This window comes from Haliaeetus albicilla, chromosome Z (assembly GCF_947461875.1).
Source record: "Haliaeetus albicilla chromosome Z, bHalAlb1.1, whole genome shotgun sequence".
Taxonomy (NCBI): Eukaryota; Metazoa; Chordata; class Aves; order Accipitriformes; family Accipitridae; genus Haliaeetus; species Haliaeetus albicilla.
This window is the reverse complement of record NC_091516.1, coordinates 50,421,091-50,444,412: the sequence shown is the minus strand read 5'-3', so window position 1 is coordinate 50,444,412 and position 23,322 is coordinate 50,421,091. Positions and strand designations below refer to the sequence as shown.

Sequence of the window (23,322 nt, the reverse complement as noted above, 5' to 3'; positions counted from 1 at the left end):
CCAGTCCTCTTTTGGTGCCTTGACACCTCTTACAGTGCATGGATGTGCAACACATTCCTTACTCCAGCAGCTAAAGTTCAACGTTGAACTGAGAAGTACATTAGCTGAAAAGGATTTGCTTTTCAGGCTTTCTTAAAAAAATCAGCTGAATTAACACTTAGGACAAGCATTTTGGTGCTCTGAATATTTAGGATAACTGTATTTCTTTCTAAAAAATTTTGGCTTCCCTTTATACTCTTGTCATAAAGTACACAGAAAAAGCAATGAGAAACAAAATGTACAAAGCACTCACATCCTAAGTGATTTTATAATTTCAGGAAAGGTGTTGAATCAAGGCATAGAAGACACATCGTTAGCTCTTGGATCAGTCAGAGGCTTCCTGTGTGCATATATGTAGGCTACAGCTACATAGGCTGTAGATATACATACCTCAACTTGTCTGTCACCTGCACAGAGCTGTTAAAACCTCTCTACATTTCAAACAAATATGAAAGCTAAATTTGTTAACAGTTGAGGAAATCAGCTAATGCTTAATCAGCTTCCTATTTAATTTAACAGGTGTATCTCTCCTAGTTTGTCTGGCATCCACACCATGTGTGTCTATATTACCATGGTCAGTCTGTGGCAGAAAACTGAGAGTAAGTATGTCACAGATGCTCTAATCACAAAAAGTCTCAGTATTAACAATATCTAACAAACTAAAGACCTTCACAGGCACTGATGTGTCCTACCTCCAAAAGGATTGCCCAGTTCCCAGAGTAAGCTAGCAACATACAGGCGGGTCCCAACTAGGACATACCCATGCTAACAATTCCTGCAAAGTTATCTCGACCAAGGAAAACAAAAGGCAAGAGGACATTTTAAATTAAAATGTTTTAAGTAAAAAGCCTTCCACAGTGGAGTTAAAAACCGGAGAACCTTTAATGGCACATCAGCTCACATTTAGAGAGTGGCAGGAAGCCAGCCAGTATTATAATTGCACCATCATCATTGCTTGAGTAATTTAGTTGTTTATAAAGCTGCAAGTGTGTTCCCTCTGGTGCCTGGTGTTTCACCTAATTCTAAGTGTATACACTGACCACACCATAACTAGTATCCTATGCATATTTACAAAAAATCATTTGTATCTCTTATCTTGAACAGAATATTGTAGTCAGTAGATATTGACTTAAAGTAATTCTGTCCAGTGAGAGAAAATAAGTCATTGACCACAAAAAAGTGTAAAGGCATTATTACTACTCTCTACAGGAAGGAAACACCAAATTACATTGGAAAAGCTAAAAATGAGCATTAACGCGCACTTCTTTGTTCTTAAATTACTGGGTTTTATCATTACTGCAGCTGAAATCAAGAGACACTAGATGAGCTATTATGACATTGAGGAGCCCTTTTACCAGTGCTAATTTGTGTGTTGTCTTCTGATTTCAGAGAATAGAGCATAGTTGGTGTAGTCAAGTCAGAACTCTTTTTTATTGCTTTTGCAAGTCCTGAGTGAGGGGACTGTAACTTGCTCACATGAAATAGAGTCCAAAGAACTGCTCTGACCCCTGTTCAGAAGACAGAGTGCCACCACATAATGAGACCAGCTCAGAAACACATAAAAGATGCTACTCTGCCACTAGTTTATAAAAGACCACCACTTTAGTGACTGATTAATTCCTTGACTCTTTTTTTATGTCCCTTAGCAATACTAATTTCCATAAGCAGAAACAAGAAGGTGTGCCTGAAGCGTGGCAAGGCTTCAAGAAATTTTGTCCGTAAGAGGTATTCATTCCCGCATCTCTTAAAAAGGCAAGTTCTTTAGAGCAAGTAATTAATATTGTTGTTAATGTACACTCCATAAAAGAAGATAGTATCAGCTTGACTCTATAGTTCAGAGGAAATTATATGAAATCTGAAATGAAAGTGAGTCAAGAGACTGTCAGCCATAAGCGGTATTTTTAGACAATGTTTGGTGCACTTAATAATAAGATGAAGGAAGAAACAGGAGAGTTTGTGGTAAAGATGCCAAAGTACAGACAAGGAGAAAGTATGGATTGACATCATCATTTGAAGCTGAAAAAAGAAAGAAGAATAACAAAATCTATTCTTATCAATCTGCAGGTGTTCTGACTAAAATGAAGTTAAAGTAGAGTTGATGGTTTTTGCTGAAATTAATATTTGGAAAAGTGATACGTTGGTGATTCAGCTGAAAGGCAATAGATATGAATAAAATCTGAATGGAAAAAAACAACTTCAAAAAAAGTTAGCCCATAAAAGACATATCAGAGTTCACTGTGCTGCAAAACCTATTACTGCCTGTAACAATAAAGAGGTTAATTGTTAGAAGCAAAGCCAGATAAACAAAGTGACCAAGAATCTGATGAAATACACCATGTGATAGAAAAGAAAATCAAAGTTAACAGTACCAAGAAATTACATTTCAGTGAAGAACCATGAAGGAACAGAGGACAAAAGGAAGAGGCAAGAGAAAAATATAACTGAACCAATCTTAAGAAGAATCATCATTTCTCTAAAAAGGAAGAACTATAAAGGAAATTGAAGAGGTAATAATCAAAGGGGTTCACAAAGTGAGGCCACTGGCTACTTATCTAATCAAATCTTTGAACAGCATAAGTTTTACTGATTATTAATAAAAATGTGTTACAAAGGCAATTAGTTTGACAAAGAATTTGCCTATATAAATGAGATGAGTCTATTTTTTTCCCAGGAAAACTACATAAATTTTTGTGGTGTCAATTCATTCTACGTTCCCTTCTGGTCACTGCATTTAAACTCTTATGCACTGTGATCTTCGATTCATATTAAAATATTTGATACATTTTATTTGAGCTCAAATCCAGTCCCATCTATCTGAAAGTATCTAAAGGGTTAATTCCACCAACTCTGCCCCTAGCTTTCTCCTGTTAAATGGAGAACTGAAATGGAGAAAAGCTTTCTGACTATAAATCTGCCTTTTAAAAGTATCCACATAAGGTTTATTACTTTATTCTGTCTGCACAATAGGATGTCATCCAAAAACTTAATAAAACCAAATTTCATTATGTCTTTCCATCACTGAAACTTCTCATGTAAAAAGATGTGTCTATGATCTGAACTATGGTTCTGCAACATTCTTCATAAGAAGATGAGGTGAGAAAGAAGATGCAAGAAAGGGATGAAAACTGACCTACTGACCTTTGCCTGCCACTTTGCTCCCAGTCCTGAAATTTCCTATCCACAAGTATAGTGGAAACACAGCCCTTTAAACACTGTTCAAATGTTAGAGTGATCACTCTGCTGCGGATTTGAACAGCTGTGCTGATTTTGGGTGAGGACTGGTGTGACGGCACCCTGCTCTCAGTATCGTGGCTGCATGAGAAACACAAATGTGTGCTGCTGGGCACACCTCTGCTGGGACACTCAGAGTCATACCAGAGGGTCATCCCTTGGGACTCTGCCAAAACGCTGCTGGTTCAAATGCACTTTAACCATGCATTTCTGTTTTAAACATGCAGGAGGGAAAGAGGAGGGCCAAGCAAATGTCAAAGTCGTATGTGCCAGCAGCACTGGGCTGGAGATGCAGCATCTGGAAAGAACTAGAATATCAGTTAATTTAGACCTACTGCAGTTCTCCCTTTGTTTTGGTCAGTTTGTCCATTGGTCTGTCTTAACTTCAAAAGCTCTTTGTCACTGCTCACTTACTGAGTTGGCAAAAACCATCATGCAAACTGGCAATAAATATTCAAATTTACACAAACTTCTCCAATTCAGTGTAGAGTTATATTTGTTGTGTTTGGGATGGTGGAATATTATATGTCAGGGTATGACCTACAACATGATTTATGGAGTCTGGGAAACAGATTTCTTTTTTAAAATACAACCCAAACCAACCTGATTTCAGCTGTATTAACTCAGATTTGTAACCGATATTTTTGTTTGAATTTATCTCCTTTTTGGTAACACAACTGAAAAATTGTCATGATGAAGGCTCATTTTAGCAATAACATGGATGATTTGAGAGAAATATTAAATATGGTGAAGTGAATAAATTTATTACCCAGAACTTTTATGTTTGAGTGGCATGAAACCAGGAGCACATCAACAATGCTAATAGGATTCTAGAAAACTAATCAGATCTTGGGTATTTATAAAATCATCTTCATGATAAGGGGAATGTGTATGTGACAGTACTTACTCATCTGCAGTTCAAATACTATCCAAAAGAAGAACAGGCATCAGGGATGGCAGAAAACTAGAGCAATAAAACAGTTGATATAAAAAGTACTGCCATATTACCAGAATTAGCAGTAACAGTAACAGCAATGAAGATGTTTACAGTAAGGAGAGCAGATGCATTTGTGTAATAGATCTAGTCATATCATTTGCTGACAGCTAATTTGAAAGAGGCATAAGAGTAACTCCTCCAGAGTACAAAAGTTGCTTTGCTGCCTGTGTATGGACGATGGTTTACAAAGCCACGTAGCTGTGCACCAAGCACATAAGGTCCTCCAAACCCTTGGGGTGGTCCCTGACCACACTGGGGTCCTGCTTGCCTACACACTCTCTGTACAGGGTCTTGTCTTGAGGACAGCCATAGGGTGGATCTCAAGACGGGGTCACATTTCTCCCCCCACAACTGACACAACCCCACTGCTCAGCTGGAGATTTTCCAGGGTCGTTTTGCTTTCTCCTGGGACAGAAGTCATGCAAGCACAGAGGAAAGAGTGCACAAGGCTCCTCTGTAAGTCAGGACATTTCCTTCATGCATGATAAAAAGATGTATGGGTTGAAAAGATTAAGCATGAGAGGGAAAGTCTGCCCTAAGACAGAAAGCTAAATTTACCCTCACTAAAACTCAGAGGGCAGCCATTGTACAGCACAATGCAAGCGTTAATCTTTCAGCCCAGTTGAAAGAGAAGAAAGGGACAGCTAATGCTTAATTGGAGTGACTAGTGCAGAACATCTTGGCTGCATACTTCTATGAAATTACTTTTGGTTTAAGGTTGAAGAGTAAATTAATACTCCTACTGCTAGCTTAACAGCTGAAAATGGCTTTCTGTGGTTTTTGTTTCATTGGTTGTTTTTTTCCAAATCACAGATCAGAGAGGACTGTATTGCCAAAGTTTCCAGTTCTGTTGTGTATGGAGAAAAGGAGGATGCCGAATTCAGACCTCCACAGTATTAGTGCTCATTCGTAGCATCACAAGGAGGCACCGTGATTCTAGTAAGTGAGTAAATGGCTTTGCTTCCTGTCAGGCAATGCCAGACAGCTTGTCCTAGCCAAACTACTGGATTAAGCATACAATTTTCAGGAAAGATCAGTCTGAGAGCTCAAATCCCATAATCACTCCTGAGTACAGATTACAGAATGTTCAAAATGTCGTAATATTAAATCCTAGTTCCGTCAAATAATGCAATTCCCCATCCTGGAACCCATGTAGTCTTTTATCTTCAGTTCTTCTACCACACAAATGGTTGCTGGTCAGGAACCAACCATTTTGCTGGCACATTTGTGTTTTCCCTTTGCAAACTCTTCTCATCAAAGACTTCTGTAAAGTATCCAGCCTTCCTGAAAACCACCCAATCTGAAACCACGAGGATATATAAAGGGCTATGTGAAAGGTAAGGCGTCTTGTGCAGCATCCTTTCTAGCTCAGGACTGGGCACTTCCTGGTTTTATAACTTGCAGCACATTTCTCCTGATTGCTTTGGCTGAGTATTGAGAGAGTATGGACCTTTCTTCTGTCGAACTAAAGATGTTACAGGAGGAGTTGCTTTTCTTGTTATTGTTCAGAAATAGTTTATCTCAAGGTTGTAGCTATGATCATGGTACAAAAAAAAAGCATGGTTTTGTTTTCTCAAAACTTTCAGACTGAGTCTTTGATGCATATTGGTGTAACAGCCCTCAAAAATGCTAAACTTTAATTACGGAAGAATGAAATCAAATAACCTGTCCTTACATGAGTTGGAAATCACCAACACCAGTCAATTAATTGATATTCTCAACCCACTATCAAATGCTTTTTGTATCTTCTCTTGCTCTAAGAAACCAAATCCCTACCAGTAAAATATCACCCCAACACTACTAGAGAATTATTTCACTTTATCCATATGGACCTATACCACAAGCATGTGCAGCTTTATGAGCAATACCTTCAGAACTCAATAGTTGACTTGCAGAACCTTTGTTACAAAACCAGAGGTTTTATAAATACATTGATAAATACCAAACACCATTTCTTTCTTGCTACTCTGCTTACTAAATTTTTATCTGATATAACACTATCCTCCTGGCATGCTGATTGCCACCTACCATATTTCATGATGACCCGTCAATGCAATTTTGCAGTTTTTCCTGCCTTTTGTCTGCTCTAGCACATGCTGATGTTATACACCTGCTGAGCACCTTTCAATAGTGTGTGCTCTTCAGAATTTACTGATGATTTCCTCCATTTTCAACTCATGCATCCTTTCAAATAAAACCTCTTGATAATCACATTTCCAAACACATTTTCAAGCCAATTCCTGCAGATATTTACTCATGTGAATAAACCATATAGTGATGAAATAATTCCAGTAATTACTAACATGAGGATTATATGCAGAGAAGAAATTTGGACTATAACATCCTTGAGGAAGTTACTGAGCAAGCTGCATACAGGTAACTTACCTGTCAAATAGTTCTCCACCTGTGACCAATTCCAGAACAAGACTGATTTCTGTAGGGGTCTCAAATATCTCCTTCAGTTTTATCTGGTAAAAGATAACAAAAACAACTAATTTTGCTTATTTGTCTTCTTGGTGAGCATATCACAGGGCCAACAGCAGGAAACAGACAATAGTCAATAAAGCAGAGGATGGTACCAACTGAAGTTGGTGCACCATCTACCTTGCAGTTGAGCAAGTTATGGTGCATGTTCTCTCCCCCACACTTTTTTGCCAGCTTTATAACTTTTGTATTCTCTCTTTTTTTGTTTTTTGGGTTTTTTTTTTTTGTTATTTTCATGCTTCTTATACCTCAGCAACCTCTATGTAACACAGGAGTTTAAGGAGCTGCTTTCTTTAGTGCTTGTCAACACCCGTCTGCCAATCTTCCAGAGTAACTGAATGTAAGACCTTCCCCACTCTCCAAGGATTGACACCACCAACTTCCCCTTTCATTTGCAGAACTTCTTTTGCATAGTTTTTCACTCAACTCTGTCAGTACATCAATAATTTATTTTAAAGTGTAAGTATAGTTCAACAGTCTTCCATAACGAGCTGCTAATGTGCTCATGAGAAGAACCCAAAGCTTTAGTCCAGGACTCTCCCAAGTCTGTATAGGTGAACCACAACAGCCATCTCTCAGGAACAGAAAGTATTTTAAAAAACTAAAGAAACAAATGTGAGTGAAAGAACAAGGCTAAACTTACAATGTTTGGATGTGAAAGGCGAAGAAGAACTCCAATTTCTGTGCGGACAATTTTCTTGTCTACCTGGTTAAAAGTGGGGAGGGAAAATGTGAAAAATTTATTTCTATGTTCACCATAGAAACTTCTAGCTGCATCACAGGAAAATATGTATGAACAGCATTTCTAGATCTCCTAGGAGAATAAGTTGATGTGAGACACACAAGTCAAATATACTGTAAGGAATAATTTTCCTTTAACATGAGACATACTATAACAGAAAAACATCTGCATCTACCAAAATGATTACAAATGTACATGTAAGTCACACAAGAAGTAGAATATAGGAAAGACATCTGAAAAAGGTGCTAAAATTCCTATTTTTACTCAAGTTCTGCCCTTATCTATCGCTACTTATGTTGGTTCAGTTTATGCCAGGATAGCTTCCTTTTGACACGATGTTCAGCAGCTGTACTGGAAAAAGGTTTCTGCACATAGGATGTGCACATCAAAGCAGTGTAACATACTGTTTAGAACAAAGAAGTGATGCAAAGGTCAAACACCCCTAGCCACAGACAGGGTATAGAGTTTAACTTCAACTTGCTTCAGATACATAACAGAATGGCCTATTAACGCAAAAGACTTATCTGTTTGGTTAAACCTCTGAGAAGATTAGCCCTTCCCTTTCCTTCCCATCTCAAATTGCAGTCTTTAACAATCCAGGCACAACCTATGTCCTGTTGGGGGACACCTGTCATTTCTCACAAGAAATGCAGACCTAGGGAGTATTTCACTCTAGAAAAACAACTGCAGCTCTCCCAGAACTTGAATGCTTAAGCAAGCAAGAAAGGAAAATGCTCATAAGCAAATTATCCATGCTTTAATGTTGCTAAGGTAATTAATACATTTAAGAAGAAACTATCTAGTTTGCAAATATTCTCACAAACCCTAGAGAAATCCTATGCTGATGACAATTATAAACATATTTCTTCTGCAGCACTCTTCATCTCAGGGGTTACAAAATGAATGAGAGTCAGCAAGTTAAGTTACTACCTGTTTCCAAACTGACGACACCGATGACGTCAACCAGAAGATTTGGAGGGCGGTTGTGTGGATTATTTCAGTGGAGGCTTTTCATCAAACACATTTTGGTGGGGTTTTTTTTACATCATATGGGAAATGAACAGTCATAATACATAAACCTTTCAAAGGGACATAAAACTACCTTCAAATTCTTATTGAGGAAGACACATGCTTAAAAAACAATCCCCCTTTTCAATCACCTGAAAGAAGAGAAGTACTTTTCAGTATTTTGTTTTTTTCCAGCAACAACAAAATCCAAGTATCAGTCACATTCAAAACTACAGGATAGGCAGAATTTGATTCTCCCCTTGTGCCAATCAGGAATGATTCTAGGTTGGTAATGCCACAGTGCTCTGACAGTGGTGTAAATGAATGGAGAACTAGAGCCCTTAGGGACTTCTTGAAATTCATTAACATTTAACCTCCTTTAGTGGCTCTGCCAGAAAGCAAAATGAAAGAAAGGAAAAACTACTTTGTACCAATTCATTGCATGCGAGAAGCAGCAGAAAGAAAATATCAAAGAGGAATGACATATTCCATTATCTGGACACCTAATTGGAGGTAAAGAACACAGTCAATAAGTAAATCTTCACAGGTAAATGCCTGCCCTGGGATCAAACACAGGACACTCTGTGACCATCACAGGCTTTATAAACTTCATTGCCTTCTCCTCTGAATGCAAGTGTTTCTTTGCTCTTGCCTGCTACATCCTGAGCAGCAGGTTTGAAGAATGGACTCCTGTGCAGTTTTCCTAAAATGCTGCGAACACCAGCCTGTGGTCTTACTTGGTTTCAACGTCCCCTTGGCATCAGTGTCGCTATTCAACTCTGGGTTACTTTTGTGAGTACAAACGCACAGTCAGGGGCTCGAAAGCTCACTGCTGGGTAGCAAGGGGCTGTTGATGATTCAGCGAGTAATACACACTTGCACTGTTTTCATACGCTTTGCACCTCAGACAGGATCAGAAAAATTAATGTACAATATTGCATGGACAGTCATTTCCCCAGAAGAGGTGTTTAGACAGAGCAATTTAACTTATCCAAAAGTACCACTACAAACTGAACAACCTAGAGTTTGTTTTCTGCAGTTTTGAAAATGTTTGCGCATCAAGTGTGCCTGGTAACAAACATGAAAGAAGCTGTACAAACTCTAAAGATGCTTCCTTTTGTCACTGAGTAGTTACAACTGAGAAACTATAAAGGCTTCCTCTCCTCTTGCAGGTGGCAACAAATGAAGTGAAAAAGTGAACTGAGACTCAGTTTCAGGTCCTTGCTTTCCTAGAAGTTTACTCTGCAACCATAGGTGAGTCCCTCTGTGATCCAGTTCCTGACCTGACACAAACCAGTAGACTTTCATAATACTTCCTCAGGTGGTGGTATGAGGAAAAGGTACCTAAAAATTCAAGATGCTAACAAGCAATGGCAAATATGCCACAGGAGTGTTAAATATTTATAAGCATCCTGGAAAATGTCTATCAGGATAGATTTTACAACAAAAGAGTGCATGTATGTGATACGAATTGTCCCAGAGTAAAAGCAGCAGCATATGTAGTCATGGCATTTTATTACAAACAACCCATTTTATCACTTTTATTTTCTTACCTTCCTCTACACTAAGCATAGAGCTGTATCAACACTTATCTTCTTTCAGCTCCTTCCAACAAAATGTACCTACTTATATCAGGGCCAAACTTGGCCTATTTTTAGTTTGGGCAGGAGAATCAGCAATTTAACTACTTATATTCCTGACAGATATTATTTGATAGGATGACAGGCATTTCACTCCATAGTGTATGTTACTAGAGTAACAAATTTTAAAACTCAGATAATTTAACAAAAATATCCTATTACCACAAATGTTTGGGCAAATTAAGTGTGTTTGGCTAGATCAAGTACAGTGGTCTGATTTGTGTAGATATAATAACTGACAAAAATGAGGCTGCAAAACTGTTTATTTTTGTCTCCTCCTCTTTAGGTGCAATTTAAATATGCAGTACAACATGTAACAATTTATCAGAGCTTTGCTTAAATTAACATTTCTCACAGGAGTGTCAGTGAGACCTTTGTGAGTATATCACAGTCAAGAATAATAAGGTCAGTAGAACTGGTCTGTTTGTGAAGAGAAAAAACAATCAAATATTAACTTTCAGATGTTTCCCGGTTCCCCTAGTTTAGCGATTATCCTTATACAATCTTCCTTCATTATTTGCTTTTAATCTATGCTAAATGGACTAGAGTATGCTTTTGGTCAAACATTTCATTAGTATAAACTGATTTCTACTTAAGAGATTACTTTTCTCTGTGTGAAAAACTTACACTAATTCTGTACCAGGTCATGCGAATGACTGGTTGGGTGATTTTAACAGTGGTCTGATTTTACTGAGCTGTATTTTCTGTTTGCAAACTTTAAATCGCAAACAATCAAGAGACATTTGCTGTGATAGGCCTATGAAGCAGCATTCTGCTGTGGTACATCTGTATCAATCTAAGAAGTCATTTGCCAAGTAATCCTGAAATGGTTATTTATCAGTTCTTCACCACTGACCCTTGGCATGAAGACTTCACTGTCCATAGTCCAAAAAAATCAAAGGAAGTTGCTAGATGGCCTGTAATTATTAAACCCCACATCTATATGTTTCCACAGCTCACCTTTGGAGACATTCACATGAAGCTGTAAAATGCAGCAAATCTGCAAGAACTGCTTGTAGGTACAATACAGTCCTGCTTTGTGCTGTGGCTTGCGGTGCTCCACAGTACACTTCTTTAGTAAGCAAACCAGGAGCTGTGACTGTAGCACAGGTAAGCATCTGCATGCTGGCTTTAATCTAACTAGATAAAGTACCTGCAGCAGCAAAGATCCAATGACCTGAACTTGGGAGCAAGTGGCAGCCCAAGAATGCCATGTGCTGAACTGAAATGTCTATCTGTACTGCACCCGGATGCATGGCTTTGTGGTGTTACCCAAGATCACTAGAAAAATGGTATCATACTGTGTGCACTCAAAACTGCAATCATATGTCCTGTTTACAGACAGACAGACAGACATAGGATTAACAGCATTAACAAAGTATTTCACACAATCAAGGCCCAGGAAGTTAGAACAGCATTTGCAAGGGTGGGTGAATGAAATTATCCATCCCCTTAATTTATATTAAAGCATTTACATAAAAAAGCTAATTATTCCTGCATTATTCCTAGTATTTTGTCTCTCCAGTTATTTCACTTCTCTAGAATTAGGCATTTATCTATTTTACAGATTTGTGTCTACAAACACTGTGTCTTTGAGATTTGATAATGGTCATGCAGTGAAGTAGCTCTAGGTCTCTAATCAGCCTATTTCTGATTTACAAATTTCAGACTATTTTGACAAGGGAAGGGGCTGGAAAAATTCTTAATGAAAGCTGAGATTCTTCCATGTTTCCACACGCTGAGATGGTGAGGTGGAGTGATGCTACAAACCCCTGAGATGTAAAAGTTTGCTTCTATCGGAATTAAATTAAACAAGATAAAGTGGACTGTCACTGTAAACAGATTAATCCAGCTGCTGCCTTGCAGTATGGTAAGCCATCCTGAAAACAGGTGGCCAACAGATGTACAGACCCCTCAAACTTAGCAGAGAGCAAGAAGCAGAGCACATTCCTCATCTTGCAAGTCCAGTCTCTGCTGCCATCCTTTCCCAGGGCACTGTGGACATGCAGGGGCACATCTGGCCATGCAGGGGCACATCTGGCCAGATGTGACCACCATGCAGGTTGGGTGACAACAGTGTGCCTGAGCAAGCAGTGTGAAGCAGCCAATGCAAACGGCTCTCAAGGAGCTTCACAGCACTGCCCATCTCAGGGAGGCTGTTTATCTCAGCTCTGTGGAGCTCCTTAGTTAATATCCCACTTACTGACTCACATGAACACCTCTAATTTGAGCAATGAATGCTTTATCAAACCAGTAGGTCAGGTTTTGAGCATGTATTTTTCTGCCCGTACAAGAAGCATGCTGCAAATCATTATTGGCTTGCCACCACACTCCATGAAATGAGCTTCCAAGAAAGAATTTTTATGTTCGTCTCAGCTAAAGTAACTGCTCTGCAGCCTAACCATTTCTGTATTTTATGGAGTCAATTGCTAATTATCATTTGTAACTTTGCCATTATTTTGTCTTACAGTTAAGATGAAATATTAAAACCTATACAGACGTAGACTACCCACAAGCAGAGCTGCCAATTCCCTGTTAGTCTGAAAGATCTGTTCCCAATTGTCAAAATTACACACAGGGCTGCTGGGTTACCCAGGTTCTCTTGAAACGTTTCAAGAAAAAAAGAAATGAGCTTGAATTTAAAGCTTGAATTTAAATAAACCTTCACAAGAAGAAGATTCAAAGTACATATTTTCTATACAGTTTTAGGTTTTGTTTTAATTTCAGAATGTCCTGGGTAACAGGAATTCCAGTTTCTGCCCAGCTCATACATAAAATATCTTCTCAGAAAGACTTTCAGTCAAGACTTCAGGATTAAAACACTCTAAAGAAGACTTTTGAATGTGCTTTTTCATCTGTATAAAGCTGGGTACTACCACTGAAATCATGCATCTGAGCCGGTCTATGTATCAATGCAAGATACAGATGTCAGTCTTCACCATAAGTGATAATGTTTGGGGATACAAAAAGTGGTGTGACAAAAAAATCCCAGAACAAATGAAAATAGATGCTTTATATGCGACCCAGCCTATCTCTCTGAGTTACTCTGGTGTAATTCAGTAACCAGCATGGCAGTGGGCAGCAGTTAAAAACAGAATTTAAAAAAGCTGACCCTTCTGAATGAAAGGATACTTCTTTGTTCCAACTAGGGCATTTATTTAACAGCTGCTTCAGGTGATTTGATTCTTAGCATGACCTTTTTTTTTGAATGAAACCAAGAGTTTCTCAAGTAAAGACTTCCTCCGATGTTTTAGGGGCTGTTCTTACTGGGACATTGCTTGACCTTCTCAGCAAGGTCAGCAGCTCTCTCTTTGTATGGGAGTAACCTTTGTAGTCCTAATGGACTAATATTATCTTTTTTTTTTTTTTTAAGAAAAAGGTTCAAAATTATCTTTTTTGTATTTTAAGCTTGGCAGACTATTCTGGCTCTATCTCCATTTAAGCTGAACATGAGGTCCCTGAAGAACAGATCAAACAATACAATAAAGCACAGCTGTAATTGCACAGCCCTGCAGTATCTTCCATAAACTCAGCAGGGAGTTTTCACTCTGTAGGTTACTGAGAATTTTTATTTTGAGCATCCATAAGTAAACTTGTATTATTAATGCAAAGAAAATAAACCATTCATTATTAGAGCAACTGTTTTCTGTGCACATGTCCACACTTCCAATTTGCAGCTATAATCCTTCAATTGATGCATATTCTGAAGACTGAACAAGCTTGCATGGAACTACTGCAAGTTACAACAATGTGCTTGCATATATCCTGTTAGGTGCCCAAAAGTCTGCTTGTACATGTAAACCTCCTCGCTGCAAATACAGATTAACTGAGCTTGTACAAGCATATGCTTTCAAAAAATGAAAGAGAAATGCACTATCTGCATATGATAGTACTGTTAATCTGTTAAATGTAAATCGTTCCATCAAAGAGGCAACATTTCTGTATTTCATAAAGCACAGTACATTTGCAGGTAAACCATCAGATGGATAGAGATGATTTGTGGGATTGTATAGACTTCAGCACAGTAAATCACATGGTGACATATAGGATTAACAGGCCCTGCGTCTTGTAATATACGATTTCAATGGTAAAGCTGACCACATGTAGGTAATATTCCCCAAAGACACACAAGCCTTTGTGAATGGGTTCTATTGCTCACCCACATGAACTTGGTGGCATCACCAAACAGTGAAGGATGGGTCCAGAAGCACTTAAAGCTAGCACAGCACTGGTAATTTTCAATAATACATTTTATGGCTGAGTTCAAAACAAGTTATACATTCATTAGAACAGGCCTTATTATATGCTGTGGTCTAACTATCTGACTAATTTGGTTGTTATTTCTGTTCCTGACTCATTTATACACAGATTTCTGTAAATATGTTTGATAATTGTTGAACGGTTTATGCCAACAAATTTCAGGCTATTAGGTATTCATGAACTGCTCTTTTCAGCTATTCCCTATTTATAGTGTGTTAGTGCCATTGCCACTGTTCCCAAAGCTGGGTGGAGGAGGACACTTTTAAGATGCGAGAACAATGTGTAAATCAAAAGGTAAGTAGATTTTTTTTTTTAGTTCAAAATAGTCACGTTTATAGGATTTAGAAAATCGTACTTGGCATTTTCTTGCCCATTCCTGCTTTTCACCTATACAGTTACAAATCCAAAACTTTACTCTCTTCTCAATGAAAATTATTAATTCAGCTTTTATTCTAAGTGACGTAACCAGTTTTAGACATCTGGCGTTCTGTAAAAGACTTCACATTCACACCATCCTTCTGAATAAATAAATTGCCACGTCCCTTAGAAATTTAGAGCTGTTAGGTGATAGGACATTTCCTATCATCCTGTACAACATTTTGTCTTAAAGCTACTTGAATTTCTTAGGAGTCCTCAGCTGCATGATAAAGATCTGGAATATGTCATGTGTACTTATCTTATTAGCCAAGTGCAAAGCTCGCTGCAATTTAAGAAATTGCCCTTAAATAGTAAGCTAGCATACCCGTCCTTCTCTGAATCAACTCACACTTACAGATCCATGTGAACCTACAACTGTTACCCAATGAAGGTTTGATGCATCAGAGCTACCATTAATATTGTAATCTCCATCACAGATATCAAATTATCCCATGTGATCAATGTCCTAGTTTTGGCTGGGATAGAGTTAATTTTCTTCATAGTAACTTGTAGGGGGCTATGTTTTGGATTTGTAATGAAGACATTGTTGATAATACAGGGATGTTTTAGCTATGGCTGAGCAGTGCTTATGCAGCATCAGGGCCTTTCCTGCTTCTCATGCTGCCCCAGGCTGGGGGTGCACAAGAAGTTGGGAGCGGACATGGCCGCGACAGCTGACCCCAACTGACCACAGGGATATTCCACACCATATGACGTTCATGCTCAGCATATAAAGCTGCAGGAAGAAGGAAGGGGTGGACGTTCAGAGCAATGGTGTTTGTCTTCCCAAGTAACCCTTAAGTGTGATGGAGCCCTGCTTTCCTGGAGATGGCTGAACACCTGCCTGCCGATGGGAAGTGCTGAATGAATTCCTTGGTTTGCTTCGCTTGTGCATTTAACTATTAAACTGTCTTTATCTCAGCCCACGAGGTTTCTCACTGTCACCCTTCCAATTCTCTCCCCCATTTCACTGGGGGCAGTGAGTGAGCAGCTGCACAAGGCTGAGCTACTGGCTGGGGTTAAATCATGACAATCAACTATATGCTGTACGATTCAATTTTGTAAGCAGTAACATAGATGATGATTGGGGAAGGCCTAGTTTTGAGTCTAATGATCAAATTAGACTATTGTGTTCAAAATATTTCAGGTGGGATGAAATCATGACAGTGTCAGGTGCAGATTGAGTCTTGCATGTTTTCTCTGATGACCCACCCTGAATCTCTGACCTGCTGCTTAAATGACAACTGTACTAGGAGACTTGTAATCTCCTGATGCTAAACAATTTTTCTGGTAGGTCAGCCCCGAACACTGATAATGAGGGGTCCTGAAGTCACTTCAGTGTTGCTTGATAGTACATAGAACCTGTAACTCTACACTTAGAAGAACCACATAAATGACCCCATGCCCCAAAACTGCCTAAAATTTAGAGGTTCTATACTTTATAATCTGAATAACACAGCAAACCAGTAGATCCTCAAAGGAAAGCAGGAAAAGAATCCCTTGCAGAAACTCTTCAGGGACTGAAAATGGACAGTTGGAAAAGGATATAGAGAAGCATGTAGTGAGATGGTTAAGAGAGGTAGGCAGACATGTGAAAGCAAGGCCTTATAACTGATTTAGAGAGCTCACTTCATAGATTAGAAACCATGAGCTGACTTTCTTAGCACTATGTGTCAACAAATAACATTAGAATTTACAGGACTGGTTTTGTCCCTACATGTCTCCAATCCCTATGGAGGATGTCTCAACTACATTAATGACAGCACGTTAATGCCTCCTCTGCCAGGATCTATGAGCTGTGCTGGAAAAAAAAGGCAAGTGACCGAGCAGGCTGAGAACAGCAGGAACATACAGTAACTTCCCTCTCCGACAGATCACCCCAACCTGTGAATTCTGTGCCTAAGATCCATAGGGTGCCTTCCATATTTGATCCTGTGTTCCCTGATGCTTCATACAATTTAGGAATAAATGGAAGAGATGCTGAAAGGAGGCAATTGTAAGCTATGTAAACTTGAACCAGAACAGGTGAGTATTTGAGTTTCAGGAGACTCATCTATGCCTCCCTTTATGGCCACTGAATTCATGTGCAGATTTGGCAAATCACACAGAATCAGACCTAAAAACCACCTCTGATGCATAAAGTGTGATTTGGGGTGCAATTTCTGTACTTAAAAAAACCTGCAACCCCTGAGGACCCTGGAGGTTCTTATGTTACTGCAGGTAAAATCTGTGGCAACTTCAGCTTTTGGTAAGGTCTAGCTACTCAGCAATAAGAAACTATCTATCTGGGACCTTCAACCTAAGTTTTTTGAGGTCCTTACTACAACTGCAATACTCTGACCATACTTTCATAAACTTTGGGATGAACAAGCTCTGTATGAAGCTCAGTGGTAATAAAGCTGTCTCTCTTTAAATCACATTTCACATATCCACTACATGGGAGGAAGAAGACCTGGCTTATAACACACAAGTTCTTAGGTGACATAACACACAATGTAAAAGGCAACATTATAGTGTGTGTCTGCTATAGGCCACCTGATCAAGAAGAACAAGTGGATGGGGCACTCTACAGACAGATTGAAGCAGCATCACATTTGCAGGACCTGGTCCTCATGGGGAACTTCAAGCATCCCGTTATGTGCTGGAGGGACAACAGAGCAGGACACAAGCAAACCAGGAGGTATGTGAAGCGCATTCATAGTAACTTCCTCCTCCAAGTGAGTGAGGAGCCCGTCAGGAGAGATGCTCTGCTGGACCTCATACTTGCCAACAAGGAGGGATTCACTGGGGATGTGAAGATCAAAGGCAGCCTTGGTTGCAGTGACCATGAGATGCTGGAGTCCAGGATCCTGAGGGCAGGGAGGAGAGTGAAAAGCAAGATGACAACCCTGGACTTCAGGAGAGCAGACTTTGGCCTCTTCAAAATCTCCTTAGAAAAGTCCCATGGGATAAGGTCCTAGAAGGAAGTGGAGGTCTAGAAAGCTGATAATATTCAAGGATCACCTCGTCCAATCTCAAAAGCAGACCATCCCAGCAAGTAGGAAGTCAGGCAAAAATGCCAGGAGGCCTGTGTGGATAAACAAGGAGCTCCTGGCCAAATTCAAACACAAAAAGGAAGCATACAGAGTGTGGAAGCAAGGTTGGGTAACCTGGAAGGAATACAGAAACATTGTCCGAGCATCCAGGGATGAATTTAGGAAAGCTAAAGACCAAATGGAATTGTATATGGCAAGGGATGTCAAAGGCAAGAAGAAGGGCTTCTATAAGTAGACAGGTGACAAAAGGAAGGGTAGGGCCTGCTGCTGAATGAGGCAAGGGACCCGGTGACAGAGGACATAGAAAAGGCTGAGGTACTGAATGCTTTCTTCACCTCAGACCTTACTAGGGAGACCAGCTTTTAGGAATCCCAGGCTCCAGAGACCAGGGGGAAAGGCTGGAGCAAGGAAGATGTACCCATCATGGAAGAAGATCAGGTCAGGGAAGACTCAATCAAATTGAACATACATAAGTTCATGGGCCCCAATGGGATGCACCCACAAGTGCTGAGGGAGCTGGCAGATGTCACTGTGAGGCCACTCTCAATAATCTGTGGTCAATCATGGTGACTGGGAGGAGTACCCAAAGATTGAAGGAAAGCAAAGTCACTCATGTCTTCAAGAAGGAGCACCCAGGGAACTGCAGGCAGGTCCGCCTCACCTCAGTCTCTGGGAGGGTGATGGAGCAGCTAATCCTGGAAACCATTTCCAGGCACATGAAGGATAAGTCAGGCATCAGGAGTATTCACCAAGGGCAAGTCATGCTTGACCAACTTGAGAAGCTTCTATGATGAAATGACTGGCTTCACAGATGAGGGGAGAGCAGTGGATATTGTCTAGCTGGACTTCAATAAGGTCTTTGACACTGTCTCCCATAAGATCTCCATAGACAAGCTGTTAAAGTATGGGCTGGATAAGCAGACAGTAAGGTGGCTGAACAACCAGGCCCAGAGGGTCGTGATCAGTGGCATGAATTCTAGCTGGAGGTCAGTAATGAGGGGTGTACCACAGGGGTCAATACTGGGTCCAGTCCTGTTTAACGTCTTCATTAAGTAGCTGGATGATAGGGCAGAGTGCACTCTCAGCAAGTTTGCTGATGACACCAAACTCGGAGGAAGGGCTGATACACCAGAGGGACCTGGACAGGTTGGAGAAATGGGCTGACAGGAACCTCATGAAATTCAACAAGGAGAAGTGCAAAGTCCTGCACCTGGGGAGGAACTACATCAGCCACCAGTACATGCTGGGGGCTGCCCAGCTGGAAAGCAGCTTGGTGGAAGGGGGATCCTTGTGGACACCAAGGTTTGAGCATGCACCAGTAATGTGTCCTTGCGGCAAAGAAGGCTAATTTTATCCTGGGCTACCTTAAAAGAAGTCTTGCCAGCAGGTCGAGAGTGATGATCTGTCCCCTCTGCTCAGCGCTGGTGAGGCCACACCTGGAGTGCTGTGTCCAGTGCTGGGCTCCCCAGTACAAGAGAGACATGGATACACTGGAGAGAATCCCACGAAAGGCCACCAAGATGATGAAGGGACTGGAGTGTCCCTCCTATGAGGAAAGGCTGAGTGACCTGGATCTGTTTAGCCTGGAGAAGAGAAGACAAATTTTACCTGTGAAGTAAAGTATGCAGGAGGTAGTTATTGATGTGTTATGAAGTGTGGTAGTAATTGCCTGGATACAAATACTTTACAGATCTAGCTCCTAGACTCAATACCTCATGTGCCCCTCATCCATAAAGCATGGAAATGCTAACATGTTTTCTCACTGTGGTGTTGCAGTTGTAACACGGTAATGGCACAAAAAGAATAACTGAAATTAGTTATAATGGTGAAATGAATAATTTTCCTGGCATTCTGATTAACAGATTTTTGGCTTCTCAGTTGTAGAAATTAGGGCCCTCATCTGCAGGAATTAGAACTTTTCCCACAAATTCTTGAAAGCCACATCACAGAGTTCTTTTAACTTTGTATTTTCTCATATTATTACATTCAAATCCTATACCTACTATGTTTGTCACTCAGTCTAGAAACCTACAATTATTATGATGCTATTTCTTCTTGTAGCACTATTCTTTTATCAGTGTATAAAGAGCTAAAACCTATATGAGTGTTATGTATCTTGCAGACAGAATCCTAATTTCTGCAGGCTGATATTCCTGAGACTACTGCTTAGAGGTCCTCAGGAGTTAGCATATCATGTAATCTTTGCAATTCTAAAATAAATCTGAAATCAGAATTCACCCCAAAAACCTGTAAATGAAAGTGACTTGAATACCACAGGACTGAAATACAAATCAAACCATCTTATTTATGGCATTTCTTATTACTTATGGAAATGTTTCCAGCTGTTTTCAACTATATCTACTGAAAGCATGCCCAGTTGGAGTTTCAAACATCTGTTCATTCAATATATACAAAGTATAATGGAATAGCTTACTGGAAACAAACAGTAGTATTTGAAGGCTGCTTAAAACAAAGGGGGAGGAATAACAAAGAAAGTGGGGTGGGTTTTTTTACATTTGTAGGAAAACATGTTTTTAGTTATTTTTTATTTATTCAGGTTTGGGGTTTTTTTAGGTTTTGTTTTGGGTTTGGTTTTTTTTTCCCTTAAGGAAGCCCCTCCTAAGTGATTCAAGCAGAGAGCAAGTTTAGTTTGGCAAAAATTTGGGATGATCCTCACCCATACACACTAGCCCTGCAGCCATCAGCCATCACAATATTCAGCTTAGAAAGTTGTACTGAACCTTAGTTCCAGTCTTAAGAGATGCTCTGACCCGGTGACATTATCTCATGGACATCAGACAGTGATGCTGGTTTCATGATTTCTCAAAGAAGCTTCTGTAACTGGAACCCAAAGGCTGTGCCACTTCCACAGTTATTGTGTTAGTTTCCACCTTTGGTTTTCCATTCCTCCCTACATGTGGTTGGTCTTTCTCTTAAAGGATGTAAGACAAAAGGAGACCACCTCAGCCAAAGAGGATATATTTTATCTTGAAATATGCCAGTGTAACCAGTTTGTCAAGTGAGTACATCCTGATTACAGAGTTCTTGATAAAATAAAGCCTCTCTCTTATAGACCTCAGATTTGCCTCTCTGAGGGGCTACAGAGAACTCAGCTTCAGGCCAGAGGAATAAACCCAGGATGCTATGTTTTAAGTTGTACACTGTCCCTGTTTTATTCCAACAGCTGAACTGCCACTACTGAGAAAACACTGTGGTTTCTCATCTTTTGTCCTCTTCATTTTTTGTGCATGCAGTTTTCCATTAATTCTTTGCTTGACAGCATAGAACAAGCTCAATCTCTTTCCACTCAAATGAGTAACTGTCACAACTGTAATGACAGGATCACAGCATACATTTCTTAAAAACAACAACTTCCTAAAGTGCAGAGGGAGAAGAGTTTCAGAGATCCCCAGCACAAGCCTCACAGACCACCCATCTACAGAGAAGCCCTGCCTTCCCTGCAGTACAGCTCCATCAAAGGCATGTCTCCAGATTTCTTTAACAGGCTGTAAATAATGAAGGGTTTCTAAAGAGAAGGACTGTAATCTCAGGATAGCCTAATATTTACCTCTGCACCTTCATGCAGCCCTTTTGCAGGGTTGCGTATTTGCTCTAGGCATTAAATATATCCTCACGCAGCAACACATTTCATTCTTATTCCCTGTCTTGCCTTTCTACATTCATGTGCACCCGAGACACACAAAGCTCCTCTAGGCTTGCTTAAAGCCATGGAGAAGACAAATCACTGCAGGCAGGAAGGGAGCAAAATCTGCATGGATGAGTTGTTAGAAGAAAATGTGCGGCTCAGATCGTTTCATGAAAGTTCCTGTTAAGTTATTCAAAGCTAAACATGTCATTTGTTTCTTTTTTTTTTTTTTTTACTGAATTAATCATCTAAGGGATATTATTTAGTTTCTCAGAACTACTTGTTCAACAATACAATGTATACAGTAGGTTGAGCTTCCTTGAAGTGCGTAACAATGAGTTGAGCTTTATATTTTCCTCTTTTTATTAGCTCATCTTTGTATTTCTGAAAAATAAGCTGTGAATACCAGAAATGAGTGTTAGCTAATTACCTATAAATTAAACAGAGTAAGGAAAAAAGAAATGTAATACATACTCTCTGTTCTTAAAATCTTAACTCGAGGTATGACTTACTCAGGCACAGCACAGCAATTCAATCTAAATGGCGACAGGTAATAAATATTGTTCTATGTTAAGTGATTTTTACACATCACCTGCACTACAATGTGATATAATACAATACATTGTAATGCAGATGACATGTTAAATAACTTTATGTATGTAGGACAGGCTTTTTTCAATTGCAGAATGGGATTTTTTCCTTTTCTAAAGGATGTCCTATCAATACAGACAAAAACCACTTTTTTGCTTTCCAAGGACTAAACCAGAATATTACAAAGCTAATTTTCAGTAAAATTTCCACTTTGACTAACTGGTGTTTGATTTCATAGCATCTAAAGCAAAAACCTATTGGTATCTTACTGCAGGGAAAAAAAAAATCTTTCAGTTCTCTCTTCTTTTGTAGGGCATTTATGTAAAACGAACTTTCTTGTTCTTCTTTAGACACTACGCATTTGATGGACTTAACTTTTAATTAAAAGCTCTTTCTTTTGGAAGTTAGTGAGTCAGACTATGGAAGCCAGATTCCACTTATATATGAGGGAAAAGTGGATATAAGCAGTGGAAAACTCAAAGCCTTACTGCCTTATTTCTTTATTCAAAATAATTTTGACTTAAATTTTTTTTTCATCTTTCAGAAGAAACATAACAGTGTGAAATGCACATGAATGAGATGATGACATGGTTGACAAAAATGAGCTAACCAGGAAAAATAAAGTAATCTACATATATAATAGCTAGTTCTGCAGATGGAGTGGTAATTAAGAAATTACCATTTCCCAATAATTACTAAGCAATGGCATATGTGATGTGTGTATGTGTGTGTGTGAATGAATAACAGAAGAGAATGTGTGAGCTAGTTGACATACCTTTTTAATGGTAAGTACTGATGTGCAGTTGACTTTTCATGTAGACTTACATATGACACTATTCTTTTTCCTTTTTGAAAAATTTGAAAAAAATCAGAGCATTGCATTGCACATTAATGCAATGTGTTAATTAATACCAGCTTTGTGAGAAAAAAATTGACCTTAAATATACATATATATGTACATGTATTCCAAACATCTGTCATCTGGAGAAAAAAAGAATACTGCCATAGCACTTCAGACAAATTGGAGTATTGTTAGGCTCTTGCTTTCTCTGTGGACCAGGTATGTCTGCTAAACTTCACCACTCTCAGATGTCAGTCAGTCCAATAAGAGTACTGACAATTACTGCGCCACAGGATATATAGATATAGATATAGATATAGATATATATAGTCTCATTATAAAGTCTATAGAGAAACAGGCATATGGAGGCAGGAGGCACTTAAATTGTAAA

The 23,322-nt window shown here is 39.3% G+C and overlaps 1 protein-coding gene and 1 long non-coding RNA gene across 2 annotated transcripts in view; one reads left to right on the top strand and one right to left on the bottom strand.

Moving 5' to 3' along the window:
- Positions 1-23,322, bottom strand: part of CAMK4 (calcium/calmodulin dependent protein kinase IV) — a 183,024-nt gene that overhangs the window by 72,529 nt on the left and 87,173 nt on the right. The window contains exons 3-4 of the mRNA XM_069777186.1: positions 7,395-7,457; positions 6,653-6,735 (exon numbers count right to left, since the gene is read on the bottom strand). Coding sequence (XP_069633287.1) covers positions 6,653-6,735; positions 7,395-7,457 — 146 coding nt within the window. The remainder of the gene's footprint in view (positions 1-6,652; positions 6,736-7,394; positions 7,458-23,322) is intronic.
- LOC138683893 (uncharacterized) lies at positions 5,428-11,225 on the top strand. The gene is made up of 3 exons (XR_011323385.1): positions 5,428-5,604; positions 9,674-9,755; positions 11,097-11,225. It is a non-coding gene; the product is annotated as an uncharacterized lncRNA (long non-coding RNA).